Below are 13,854 nucleotides of genomic sequence, written 5' to 3'. Positions count from 1 at the left end.
TTCAAAGATTACTAATGAAGCACTGAAATACATATTCAGCACCTCATTAGCATGCGGGCAGCCGCAGCACTTCGAAATTGCTGCGGCTCGCTGCTGTGCGGCTCATCCAGACTGGTCCTTTTCAAAAGGACCCTGGGAACTTCAAAATCCCCTGCTGATAGTAATAAGGGGATTTCAGAGTTCCCAGGGTCCTTTCGAAAATGACCCCTGTCTGGATGAGCCACAGCAATTTCGAAGTGCTGCGGCCACCCACATACTAATGAAGCGCTGAAATACATATTCAGTGCCTCATTAGCAATCTTCGAAATGGCAATTTGCATGGCCATTTCAAAGTTTTGGGCTAGTGTAGACACGGCCTATGAGTTTTCTTTTTTGTCATATGCTGTTTTGTTTTCTGCTTTTTCTTATTCTGGAGATTGCAGAGTATTCTTGTGAGTCTTGCTAACGCTACTCTGATTCAGTGAATTTATCTGGAGTTAATGGTGTCTGTTCCTTCACATACAAATACAACACTTACATACTTTTAATTTTGTCTTGCCAAATCAAGCCTATATTTTGAATTCATTACCATCCCCAGGAGTTAGTAATTTTTCTGTGCTACCTACAAATACCTGCTGTGCTGTAATTTTCTTGTCACACAAGCTTCCAAGTCAAACTAATTCCAATCACATTCTAATTTTATTTGTAATAGTCCTAAATCCTAGCAATAGGGGAAGGCACATACTAATTTCATGTTCTTTTCAACTTTATTCATCCCTTTTTAGATTTTTTTTTTTCATTTTTCCTGTTTGTGCCTACTTTGATTATTTAACTTAAAAAATCAGTAGAAAAATACAACTTGGCAGGGGAAAAAACCCTTTAAAACAGACTGTAAAAAGTTATGATGGGTTTTACATAAAGCTAATAAGTGTGCAGTGGGGAAGGAGAGAGGGAATTTTTATCTTGTGATTATTTACAGAATACACTCTCTCTCCTGCTTATACACATTTTCACTTTTTACACTGATGTGGACCTACCAAATGCTCTAGGCTTGTTGACCTCACATCTGTGTAGGGTATGTCTGTTCCAGCATGTCTGGGGCAATGTGAATAATGGTGCTGAGAGCTGCTGAACCAAATTGTAAATCTTGTGTATAATTGAAACCCCTTCAAGAGGGAGTGCTGCAGCACCTCCCATACCTGTAGTTCCAGCATTGAAGGTCTGCACTGCAGCTGGGAGATGTAATTCCCAGCTTTATATATATGCTATCTTTGCCCAAGCTAGTCTGCTTACAAATAGCAGCATGGCTAAGGTAGCACAGGCAGCAGTTTGGATTAGCCAATCAAAGTACAATCCCATTCAAGATCTTAGGTATGTGTTTGGGTGGGTAGCTGGGGGGGAAAACCCTTAGGTTTTAACTTAGATGTGGATAAACTCTTGGTCATCCTTAGTCATCCATTGGAGTAAAACCTTCAGTAAAACTAACAGAAATAAAAGTTCAACAACACATAATTCAGGTTTGAGGATACCCTGTTCTTTGCACAGACTGCAGATTCATAATGCACCACCATTCTTCTTGCAGTGCTAGCAGCTCAGGGGCCTCATAGCCAGGGGTGCTGAAGTGTAAGATCAGTGAGATGGCATTATTTGTAGGTGTGGCATGTATAGACCTGGCAGAGCAGGCCCAACTCAGAACTGGCTTCACTGATCTTCCTGCTGAGGAAATTGGTGTCATAATGAGATGGAAAGAGGGAGGAAAGGTAGAACAAACCCCTATAGACAGAATGCCCCTTCTGGTAGGAGATTCCAAGGTGAATGGACCTTAATTCAGAGCCTAGAGAATTAGCTGGGGCAACAAATACATTATAAAACATGCAAGTTTAAGACCTCCCATCTTTCCAGTGGCATGAAATGGATACAAAGTTAGCCTATGTGATCAGATGAGGCTTCCCTTTTTGCAGGAATTGTTCTCGTGATGCTGCTGGATCTGTGCAAATGCTTCCCCAGCACAAGGGGCTACTGCATAAAAGAGCCCAGGGGTGATGCATAAAATCCTGTCATGAATCAGAAATTGTGTGAGTGAGAAAGCAAAGGGGCTCATGATCTTCATGCAAGGATACATGGCCTCACATTCAGAAACTCAGTGTGTGGTGAAGGAGTTCTTCCTGATACCATGATACATGTATTATTAATATAGGAAAAAAGCAATTTCAGGAAACATCCCAATAATATTTGTGTAAGTTTTATAGAAGGTTTGATTGCAGGTATTTATTTACATTCATTAATGTAGAAATAAACAATAGACACGTGGAAGTTATGTTTCTCTTCTGAAGAATTTACTGTCTAAAATCAGTGTAGCAACTGTGATGTGTTCTAAAAATATTTCTCCTCCTTTTTAGTGGTCAGCCCATTCCCAAGGTGGAGTACACAGCCGAAGAAATTAAAACTTGGGGGATAGTGTTCAGGGAACTCACTAAACTCTATCCCACTCATGCTTGTTGTGAATATTTAAAGAACTTCCCCTTGCTGACTAAGTATTGTGGCTATAGAGAAGATAATGTGCCTCAACTGGAAGATGTTTCTCTTTTTCTTAAAGGTAAGGTTGATGTTTGGTTTCTGAATAACCATGACGTCATGGAAAAATGTGGCGTTAGGACGTAGTCCAAAATCCACTGAGTGGAAGAACCTCTATTGATGTCAGACGACTTTGGATTAGACCATTTGTCAACACACACGCTCTCATTGTAAAGCCTTTCAAAGGAGGCAAATTGCTGGAGTGAATGAGAGTTGTTTTAATAGCAATGTATGAAGTTCAGAGACATGGCTTGTAGCACATATAAATGATTCTCAAGTATCAGAGGGGTAGCCGTGTTAGTCTGGATCTGTAGAGCAACGAAGGGTCCTGTGGCACCTTATAGACTAACAGAAAAGTTTAGAGCATGAGCTTTCGTGAGTAAACTCACTTCTTCAGATGCTGGAGAAGCATCTGAAGAAGTGAGTTTACTCACGAAAGCTCATGCTCTAAACTTTTCTGTTAGTCTATAAGGTGCCACAGGACCCTTCGTTGCTCTATAAATGATTCTGTATACCATATATATATATATATAAATGTTATATTCATCATAGGGAAATACCTTTTGGTATGACAGGAATGCAAGCAAAGATAGCTTTGTAGTAAAGAATGCAGTGAAGGACCACTGTTTCTCCTGTAGCTCCTCTTAGGCCGTTTCTACACAGGCCACTTCCTTCCGAAGTGGCACGCTAATACATGGAGTGAAAGATGCTAATGAGGTGCTGATGCAAATTCCCTGAGCCTCATGAGCATAACGTCACGTGATTTGGAGTCCGGAAGACCGGTCTTCCAGACTCCAAATCACGTGACGTTATGCTCATGAGGCGCAGGGAATTTGCATCAGCGCCTTATTAGCATCTTTCGCTCCATGTATTAGCGTGCCACTTCCTTCAGAAGTGGCTGGTGTAGAAATGGCCTTAGTGGGGAAGAAGAATGAAATGTTGCAACAGTAGAGTTTAAAGATGGTTTCAGGCACTGCAGAGCCTCATTGTGCCTCTATAAAGTTTGAGACTTTCAGAACCAAAAAGGTATTTATGGGACCTTTAAGATAGCATACATGTTCCACGCTTGAACATGTGGGGCTGTATTAGGAGGAAATTAATAAATGGAAGAATATGCAAACCAACTACCTAGCTCTGTTTTTCTTTTTCTTTTTTTAAAATTTGCCCATGGCTTCTGGTTCATTATCTTGTCTGTCTATTGTCAATGGTAGTGGATGGTGGGCAGGCACTTGTCGAAGTGTTTGAACATTCCTGAATTAAACTTGCAGGATTCAAGTACAATTTTAAAGCTCTGGTTTAAGAGTGAAAGGACTCTTTTATATATACATACCAAGGTTCTAGGGCTGAAATAAGCTCTGAGTAGAGCTCAACGGGGCTCTACACAGGTGCAGAGGTTCTCCCACAGGGAGCTTCCTTGAAGGATTAAGGCCTTCTTGATTGTTTGCTTTTGAAAAAGCCCTTCTCCATTGTTCATGAAAACATGCACTATATGATGAGAGAAGAGGCAGATGTTGATCCCTGTAGTAGGTTGCCCTCACAGTTCAGAGCCATCTGTTAGTGACCATTCTCAAAGATCTCTTGACAAATTCAGGGGTAGAAGCAAGTTGCTCTCTCTCATGACAATCCCAGGAGCTCTAATGTGTAACGCACATATTTATAAAATGAAAATCTTTTGTGCTATCAGTGCCAGATAAGAACAATAGTATCCTAAATTCATATGGAAGAATTTTAACTTAAAGACATTGTTTGGTATGTTTGGTATGAAAGAAACCTCTTGTTTGGTATGAAAGAAACCTCTTGCCCATTTCCCTTCTTCCCTACTACAACCTAATCTCTTGTTTATGGGCACCAGCATTCATCAACAATTGGCTCATCAGTTTTTGGTCATGTCTTCCCTAAGTCATGCATAACAGGAGAATGCTTAGGCTATGTCTAACTGGCAGCCTTATGTCTCTTTGATGGCCATTTTTAAATATCTTATTTCAAAATAACACAGCCACACAGAAAAATGTGTTTCAAAATAGCATCTAGCTGTTTCAAAATGGCATTTCTGTACGCATATGCCTATTTTCAAATAGTGCAATTATGGCTTATTTTGAAACAGGTCAAAATAGGCTGAAATAAGCACTATTTTGAAATGTCACTGCATGTTTATATAAAAATTATAAGATAGCAGTTTAAATGTGTGACTATTTTTTATATATAGTTTAATTTCAGTAACAGTGGTTTTGCATCATTTCTCAGAATTCGGCTTTGTTAGAAACTTCTACAATATTCTTGTTTGGTGCCATGCGTGAAACAGATATTTCATGATGATGTTACTTACAATAGCCTTGGCTTTTTTCCTAGAAAAAGTTCTTGAATAAACCATGAATTACTTCAGTCTGCTTTAATTAAGAGTATGCTAGCAGTGCAAAGTGGGTGCAAATAGCATAACACTTTTGGCCAAGGTTTTCAGTATCTTGTTTCTGATCAAATACATAACTACAGATCTTTTCTTGCCTTCCAGTCTTGATGTATCCTATCTGATCTTTTCACTATCTCCTCCACTTCAGAAAAGTCTGGCTTCACAGTGAGACCCGTTGCTGGATATCTGTCTCCTCGAGATTTTTTAGCAGGATTAGCCTACAGAGTTTTTCACTGCACTCAATACGTACGGCACAGCTCTGACCCTCTTTACACACCAGAACCGTAAGTATGCTTTGTTCTATTTCTTATTGAAATTAACTAGAACTAAAACTTAATAGCCTACATTTTTGTGTAGATTTGTCTCTTTCAACAGTCCACTTCTTTTCCCAGGCTAATCTTTACACAAAGCATAAAAGCTTTTGTCTAGTGTAGTCAATGGTAGAACTCTTACTGACTTGAGTGGAGTGAGAATTTCATGCAAAGTTTGGTTTTTACTTGACTTTTATGCTAGATCCGAGGACTCGGCATATGTTGTTCCTAGGGCTGATTGAATTTTTTCCCGTCTCAACTGTTTTTGATGCAAAATTGGGGTTTAAATTGCATACTTTTTTTTAAATTGAAGTATCTACAGAAAATTTCCAGGATTTTTTGGTCTACAGACCAAATGCATGAACACCTTTTTCTTTGGCTCCAAACTGATATATTTTAATGTAGATGTGTCACAGTGGTGTCTGTCATGCCACCATTTTACTTTAGGGGCTGGATCCCCAGCCTGACTTTCTTTCCTACATACATCATGGAGTCCCATGCCTGAGATATTGCCTCCCCTCACTAAGGCCATTTCTACACATGCCAATTTTTCTGAAAGTGGCATGCTAATAAATGGCCCGAAAAATGCTAATGAGGTGCATATGTAAATTTCCAGAGCCTCATTAGCATACAGTCACATGATTTGAAGTCCAGAAGAAGCTCTTCCAGACTCCAAAACAGTGTAGAGGCGCGGCCCCTGGGGGATCTCCCGGAAGGAAGTCCTTCACCAGCATTTTTAAATTGAAATGTCTGGTTTTTTTGGATGAATTATATAGGAGTTAGTTTTTTACTGAAAAATTCTTAATAGCCTTAAATTCCAACTAGCTCTTCTGGATTTTTTTTATTCTGCATTGAATGTTTCATGGTCTATGTACGTAAATAGTAGAATAGTAATTCCATCAAAGGACATTGCTGTCTTCATCAACCATAAGGAACGTATCTGAGTATTTTACCACTTTTCAGCTATCTAGCATGAAATTACAGCTTTTCTTTATTCTGTATGTACCGTGGCTGTATACTTTACTTTATTTTTTTTGTATAGCCAAAACTTGCACAAATGGGTTTATATATGTGGCCCTAATCCTGCAGACATTTAACCCCATGCAGAACTTAGTTCACAAAAACAAGTACACTGAAGCTCTGGGACAACACCTTACAACTTACAAGCGCCCTATGTGATATGTCATTATTTTGAAGCCTTAGAACCTTCACAAATTAGTGCCTCAGAACATCAGGCCATAAGGCCTCTGTGCACAATTTTCTCTGGGCAAAAAGGTAGGTAACTCAGAATCTTGCACTACATTGGGATCCTAGCACCACTGTTGATGCCCTGGCCCTCAGTTCATCAAAGCCTTCTTGCATAATAGCCTCGGTCTGTCACCACTGTGAAGTGGACCTCAGAACAGCTCTGTATGCTCAGAACGGCCCTCATGTGTCCAGCTCTTTGGTAACTATATCGGGACTCAATTACACTAAGTGCTAAGTTCCTCTGCACCTGAGGGGCACTTGACCCTCCCCACAGGCTCCACCCTCATTCCACCTATTTCTCGGAAGCAAACCCCTGCTCGGCCACTGCTCTACCACCCTTCTTTCCCTGTACCAGCCCTGTCTCTTCCCACCCCATTTCCTTCCCTGCATCTGTCCCATCCCTGCTCCCCTCTCTCTCTCCCTCTCAGCTTCCTGAACAGTGCACATCAGCTATTCAGTGTTCCAGAAGCTCTAGCATGGAGGGGAAGGAGCAGGTCAGCAGGCTGCCAGTGCACAAGAGGTCAGGGAGGCCAGTAGGCTCTGCACCTACTACTTATTCCTCAGGGGTGCTCCAGCCTCAGAACAACCACTGATTTGCTTCAATACCTCAGAATAACCTCAACATTTCTATTGAGACTGGGACTGCATCTACTCTGGGATAAAATTAATTTTTAATAATTTGATTATTTAACCTTGATACTATGAATTCAAATTAAGTGTCCACAAAGTTTCCTGAAATTCAACCCACCTTTTTTCCGTGTTGAATCTCCACATCCCTATTGCCCAGTGCAAGTTTGACAGCTTGAGCCGTGCATTGTGGGTACCTACTCCACAGTGCCTTAGCTCTGGTTGCTTGTGGGTGTTTCATGTTGGAATCCCAGAATTCCAAACACTGTCCCGGAATTCAGAGCACCAGTACCCACGTGAAAATAAACTGGAAGTCATTCCATTTCCTGCTGTAGCATTCCAGTGCAAGCATGGATCCCCAAATGCTTCAACTCATAGCACACATCATTTTGGCAACCACACTGGCTGTCGCACAATTTTTCCTTCAACTACAAAGCTCCATGACAGTTCGGTATCGTAATAGTGCTGCTGCTGACGATGACGACGATGGTTTGGAAGAGCAAATCTCCCAACTGCGGTTCAAAAACTCACAGCTGCTGGCTGCCTTGGATGCCTTGGTGACAGTGGAGTGGTGGTTTTGGACTTGAGACCAGCACACGCTAGTGGGGTGGAACTACATCATTTTGGAGTCCTGCAATGACCAGCAGCGGGTGCAGAACTTTCACATATACAAGTCCACTTCGATGGAACTTTGTGATGTGCTGGCCCCCACCCTGAAGTGCAGCAACACAAGAATGAGGCTGGCTTTAACGGTTCAGAAGCAACTGGCAATCGCACTGTGGAAGTTTGCAATGCCTGACAGTTACCAGTCAGTGGCAGTTCAGTTTGGCATGGTCAGATCTACAGTGGGCTCCATGGTGATGGAGGTGGCCCATGCAATCTGTCGGCATCTACTCAGGAAGACTGTGACTCTGGGAGATGTACAGACAATAGTAGAGGGCTCTTACTGCCCAGGGGTTTCCTAACTCCAGTGGTGCAATAGGTGGCCCGCACATCCCCATCACGGCCCCAGACCACCTGGACTCTGAGTATACCCCTCTGTGAGAAAGGGGTACTACTTGATGGTGTTGCAGGGGTTGGTAGATCAAAGGTCATTTCACTGACAAAGTTGGCTGGTCAGGGAGGGTTCATGATGCGCACATCTTCTGAAATTCTGGACTGTACAGAAAGCTCCTGGATGGGACTTTTTTCCCCCAGTCAGAAAATCATGGTTGGCAATGTGGAGATGCCTATTGTTATACTGGGTGACCCTGCTCAGACTCTGAGGCTATACCTGTCCCATAATGTCAATATTTTGTTATTGGTATTACAGCTCAATAAATTGAGATAATAGTAATATCTGTGAAGAAAGTGACACTTAAACTCAAATTTCAAGGAGTTAGCTTGATATTAATCTCATAGTGTAGGCACAGTCTTAGTATTATGGGGCTTTAGAGAACTCTGGGTGCATAAGCTCCTCTGTGGCATTTACTTCAACTACTCTTGGCTCAGCATTTTGATGCCTCAGCATGGCCACAGGATTCATACATCACAGCTTCAGAAGGAGCAGGCATTGCTTGTAAGCCTGGTTTATTGGCAGCTCTAGAGGATTATGATGATCTAGAGCCTTCTTTAAGGTATGGCACTTTGGCACTTGGATGGAATTAACAGTTCAGTTCAACACTTACTTTGGGACATGATATTAAGAATATAAGAATGGCTGTTACTGGGTCAGACCAAAGGTCCATCTAACCCAGCAGTCTGTCTGCCAACAGTGGCTAGTGCCAGGTTCCCCAGAGAGGGTAGACCGAAGACAATGATCAAGCGACTTGTCTCCTGCCATCCATCTCCAGACTTTGGCAAACAGAGGCCAGGGACACCATTCTTACCCCACCACCCAGCTAATAGCCTGTTATGAACCTAACCTCCATGAATTTATCGAGCTCTTCTCTGAACTCTTATAGTCCTAGCCTTCACAGCCTCCTCTGGCAAGGAGTTTCACAGGTTGACTGTGCGCTGTGTGAAAAAACTTTCTTTTATTAGTTTTAAGCCTGCTACCCATTAATTTCACTTGATGTCCTCTAGTTCTGATATTATGGGAACAAGTAAATAACGTCTTTATTCACCCTCTCCACACTGCTCATGATTTTTATATACATCTATCATAGCTCCCCTCAGATTCCTCTTTTCTAAACTGAAAAGTCTGTCTCATTAGCCTCTCCACATATGGACCACATTCCAAACCCCTAATCATTTTAGTTGCCCTTTTCTGAACATTTTCTAATGCCAAAATATATTTTTTGAGGTGACGAGACCACATCTATATACAGTATTCAAGATGTGGGCATACCATAGTTTTATATAGCAGAAGTAAAGTATTCTGTCTTATTTTCTATCCCTTTTTTAATTCCTAACATCCTATTTGCTTTTTTGACTGCCGCTGAACTCTGTGTGGATGCTCTCAGAGAACTATCCATGATAATCCCAAGATCTTTCCCGATTAGTTGTAGCTAAATTAGCCCTCATTATATTGTATGTATAATTGGGGTTATTTTTGCCAATGTGCATTACTTTACACTTATCCACATTAAATTTCATTTGCCATTTTGTTGCCCAATCACTCAGTTTGGTGAGATCTTTTTGAAGTTCTTCACAGTCTATTTTTGTCTTGACTATTTTGAACAATTTAGTATTGTCTGCAAATTTACCACCTTACTACCTACCCCTTTCTCTAGATCATAGGTTTCCAAACTCTGGGGTGTGAAGAAATTCCAGGGGAAGGGTGCAAGGTGACTCAGCTACCTCCCTATCTATCCTCCCCACCCCAACAAGAAAGAGACCACGCTGGCATTACCTCCTGTAAAAATGAAGGTAGTGCGGGGGTGGGGGAGAGGAATCTCTCAGCTGCATGCCAGAGCTGGTGTCTCAGGAAGTGCATGTGCTGCTTCCCCTCCCTAAACAGCTGGCACATTTCCTGAAAAGTCAGGTCTGTTGCCCGCTGGCAACTTCCTCCTGCCTGCTGCCTTCCTGTGGAGGGGAGGGGTAGGAGGAGCCCCGGGTCCACGCCAACTGCTCCTTATTCCCCATGGCAGCCACGTACTGCCTGAGCAGTTGGAGCTGGTGCCCACTCACTAGAAGCCCTGTCCCACACACTGACTCCCTCGGTTTGGCCCCACCTAAGAGTGTAGAGGGGCCTACAAATTCCACTAACCCGGGAACCCCAGAAGAATTAATCAGTCCTACCTACCCTCCCCCACCCATGGGGCTTGGGTGCCAGGGGAGGGAGGCATCTACATTGAGGCACAGCAGGGGGGCTTAGAGGGATTTTTTTCATCTCGCTTGTGTGGTCCCTGACTTATTTTTCTGTGGGTCAGTGACCTCTGACTCAAGAGGTTTCCCCCCGCCCCCATAAATAGACAGTCCTGAAGGGTTTGTGTTGGACATAATCTATTTAAAAATGAAGCCTTGACAACAAGCTCCCAGTTGGGGCCAAGCCCCCATCTGGCCACAGCATCATAATACCCCTGCATCCCCCTCCCACACACACCTCAGTCCTAATCCTGTCATGGTGGAACCCTTTCTGCTGAGCCTCTCACATCCCCAGGCTTCTGGCACAACACTACTGCACAATCCACATACTGCAGATCTGTGTCCTGAGCCCACCGTGCTCCCAACCTCCCCACCCTGAGCCTCTCATATACCCCAACCTGAACTCCTGCACCCTCACATCCACCAGCCTGTGGTTTGTTCAGCACCTCAACACTCCACCTGACCCCAACACTCTCCAAGCCCCCTCCCTGAGCCAGCAGCCCCTTCATATCTTCCTGCACCCACATTCCCTCCCAGAGCTTGCACCTTTCACCCCCAGATCCCTCATTCCCACCCCAGAGCCTGTACCTCCTGTCTCAACCCAGTGAGAGAATAAGGGCTGGGGACAGGAAAGGATGGAGAGGAGGGAAATGGAAGGGGCAGGGCCTCAGGAAAGGGGTGGGGTCTTGGGGCTCACCCTGACATTGAAAAATTGATCTTGGGTATAAAAAGATTGTAGATCATTGCCATAAAAAGTTTAAATTTCAAATTTCATACCACGAAATGTGGATTTTTTTTTTTCCTTTTGACATGTAGGGGTATGAATTGAATTTTTTTGTTCAAAGTGGGGTTAGATGATGGTAAAGAAGAGGTGGGGGGGCATGAGGGTGTCTCAAAATTCAAAAAGGGGGTGTGATGCTTAAAAGTTTGGGAACCTGTGCTCTAGGTCATTTATGAATAAGTTGAATAGGATTGGTGGTAGGACTGATCCTTGGGGAACACCGCTCGTTGCCCTTCTCCATTTGGAAAATTTACCATTTAATCCTTACTCTTTGTTTCCTGTCTTTTAACCAGTCCTCAATCCATGAAAGGATCTTCCCTCTTATCCCATGACAACAATTTACTTTGTCAAAGGCTTTCTGGAAATCTAAGTGTACTATATCTACTGGATCCCCCTTGTCTGCATGTTTGTTAACATGTTCAAACAATTCCAATAGACTAGTAAGACATGATTTCCCTTTACAGAAACCATGTTGACTTTTGCCCAACAAACTATGTTCTTCTATGTGTCTGACAATTTTATTCTTGACTATTGTTTCAACTAATTTGCCCAGTATTTCCATTACTTACTGATCTGTAATTGCCAGGGTTGCCTCTAGAGCCCTTTTTAAATATTGGCATTGTGTTAGCTGTCTTCCAGTCCTTGGGTACAGAAGCTGATTTAAGGGCTAGGTTACAAATCACAGTTAATAATTCTGCAATTTTACATTTGAGGTTTTTCAGAACCCTTGGGTGAATGCCATCCATTCCCAGTAATTTGTTACTGTTAAGTTTTTTCTGTTTGTTCCAAAATCTCTTCTAATGACACTTCAATCTGTGACAGTTCCTCAGATTCATCACCCACAAAGGACAGTGCAGGTTTGGGAATCTCCCTAACATCCTCAGCCATGAAGACTGAAGCAAAGAAATCAGTTAGTCTCTCCACAATGGCTTTATTGTCCTTGATTGCTCCTTTTTGTATCTTGATCGTCCAGGGGCCCCACCGCTTTTTAGCAGGCTTCCTGCTTCTAATGTACTTGCAACCATTTTTTTTTTTTAATTATTTTTATCACCTCAATTGGTGTGCACCCTTTGAAGGCAGGTTGCACAATTTGATGGGGGGGAAAAAAGATGCTGGGTGACTTTCCAGGGAGCTGAGCAGCGAACTCCTTTCCAATAACAGCCACGGCAGGATATTGTCTTTTCTATGGAGCACTCTCTCCTGAGTGTGGAGTCTGAGATTCCTGTTGGGTTTGTGCCTTGGTGCCTCTGTCTGTGCTCGTCTGTCTGCTTCCCACTAGATCTGATCATCTGGTACTGTAGAAATAGTTCCTGACTGTGGAAATAGTAAGGGCCTCAGTCCTGATGATTCCATTAGCCCACCCACTCGTCATTGTTCACTTGTACATGCTGCAGCTGTCTAGGAAACAAGGTGGTCAGACTTTGTGCTTTAATCATGCTGACCTGGGATGGTATAGGAAATAGGGATGTTAGGATTGCTAAAGCAATTAATATTCTACCTTTTGGGGAAGCATCAGTAACAGCATTTCTTGACCTGGACTTTTCTTCATGGTGTATCTCTATTTTGCCTCATATTTACACCAGTGTTACGGTTCTTTCAATGTCTCTTATTGCTTTTGGCTACCTGTAAGTATCTAATGTGTTCTGTACATGTTAAGCAGAAATGGTGGGCTGTCATTGTGGACTAAGCATGTCCATGTTCCCTGCATGGAGACTGTGTGACCTGCTAATAATCTAGAAATCAGCTCATTCACAGTCGGGGTGTTGATGTGTTCATGTTCAGCTCCCCAGTTTACTGATTTCTTCTATAGCTACAGCTGTAGTGCTCAGAAGAAAGTAACATTTCAAGGCAGTACTCTGTGCAAGGCTTCTCTGCTGGAGGAAAGTCTGGAACATTGTTCAGTTGTGTAGGAGTCATCACCAAACTCCATTTGCAGAACCGACATGCTCAGACCAGGCTATGAATTTTGGTTATTGAGGCTGCTACTGTTTTTGTAATACCCAAGGTACATTTCCATGTTAGAGGAAAGTATATGAAAACTAATGTCTAATTCTTTCATGTTCAATAACTAGCTAATCAAATACGTGCAGAGCTAGAGACCTATGATTGCCTTTCTAGAAGCAGTAGTGAACGGAGAAGTGTGAATACAGCTTGACCAGCCAACAGTGAGTTATGCTGTTGTGACTGTGAGGGCATTTGGGATAACAGGCTACAAAATGCAACTGAACCAATAAACTGTTGAGGAGAGATGGGAACGGGAGGAGAGAGAGCAAGAATAATAAAAATGTTAACATTATTTTGCGTGAAAAAAGACTACTCTCTACCTAGGGGCAGACACCACATATTTCTCAGTGAAGAATAGTGCTTACAAATAGGAGAATTTAAATGAAAGTTGTTTTTCTTTTTTGATTTATCTGAAATGTCATCTTCTGTGTCATATAGCACAAAACATATCTTATAAAAGACAAATGGGACGATTTGAGATAGAAAGCAAAAACCTGATGTTCTCTCACTGCCTTTAAAACATTTGTTTACAGCTCTAATAAAAAAAGAAACATCTTTAAAGACACAAAAGGAAAGGAAACATCAGATTAGATTTTAAGTTGAACTTTACTACCATGGTCCATTATTTTTTTGGA

At 42.3% G+C, this 13,854-nt stretch overlaps 1 protein-coding gene across 2 annotated transcripts in view; it reads left to right on the top strand.

Moving 5' to 3' along the window:
• The window catches only part of TPH2 (tryptophan hydroxylase 2), a 71,136-nt gene that overhangs the window by 18,728 nt on the left and 38,554 nt on the right, over positions 1–13,854 (top strand). For both annotated transcript variants that reach the window (XM_074984033.1, XM_074984035.1), the window contains exons 6-7: positions 2,379–2,575; positions 5,109–5,244. In XM_074984033.1, the coding sequence (XP_074840134.1) occupies positions 2,379–2,575; positions 5,109–5,244 (333 nt within the window). The remainder of the gene's footprint in view (positions 1–2,378; positions 2,576–5,108; positions 5,245–13,854) is intronic.

Source organism: Carettochelys insculpta, chromosome 1 (assembly GCF_033958435.1).
Source record: "Carettochelys insculpta isolate YL-2023 chromosome 1, ASM3395843v1, whole genome shotgun sequence".
Lineage (NCBI taxonomy): Eukaryota > Metazoa > Chordata > Testudines > Carettochelyidae > Carettochelys > Carettochelys insculpta.
This window is presented reverse-complemented; position numbering and strand designations above follow the sequence as displayed.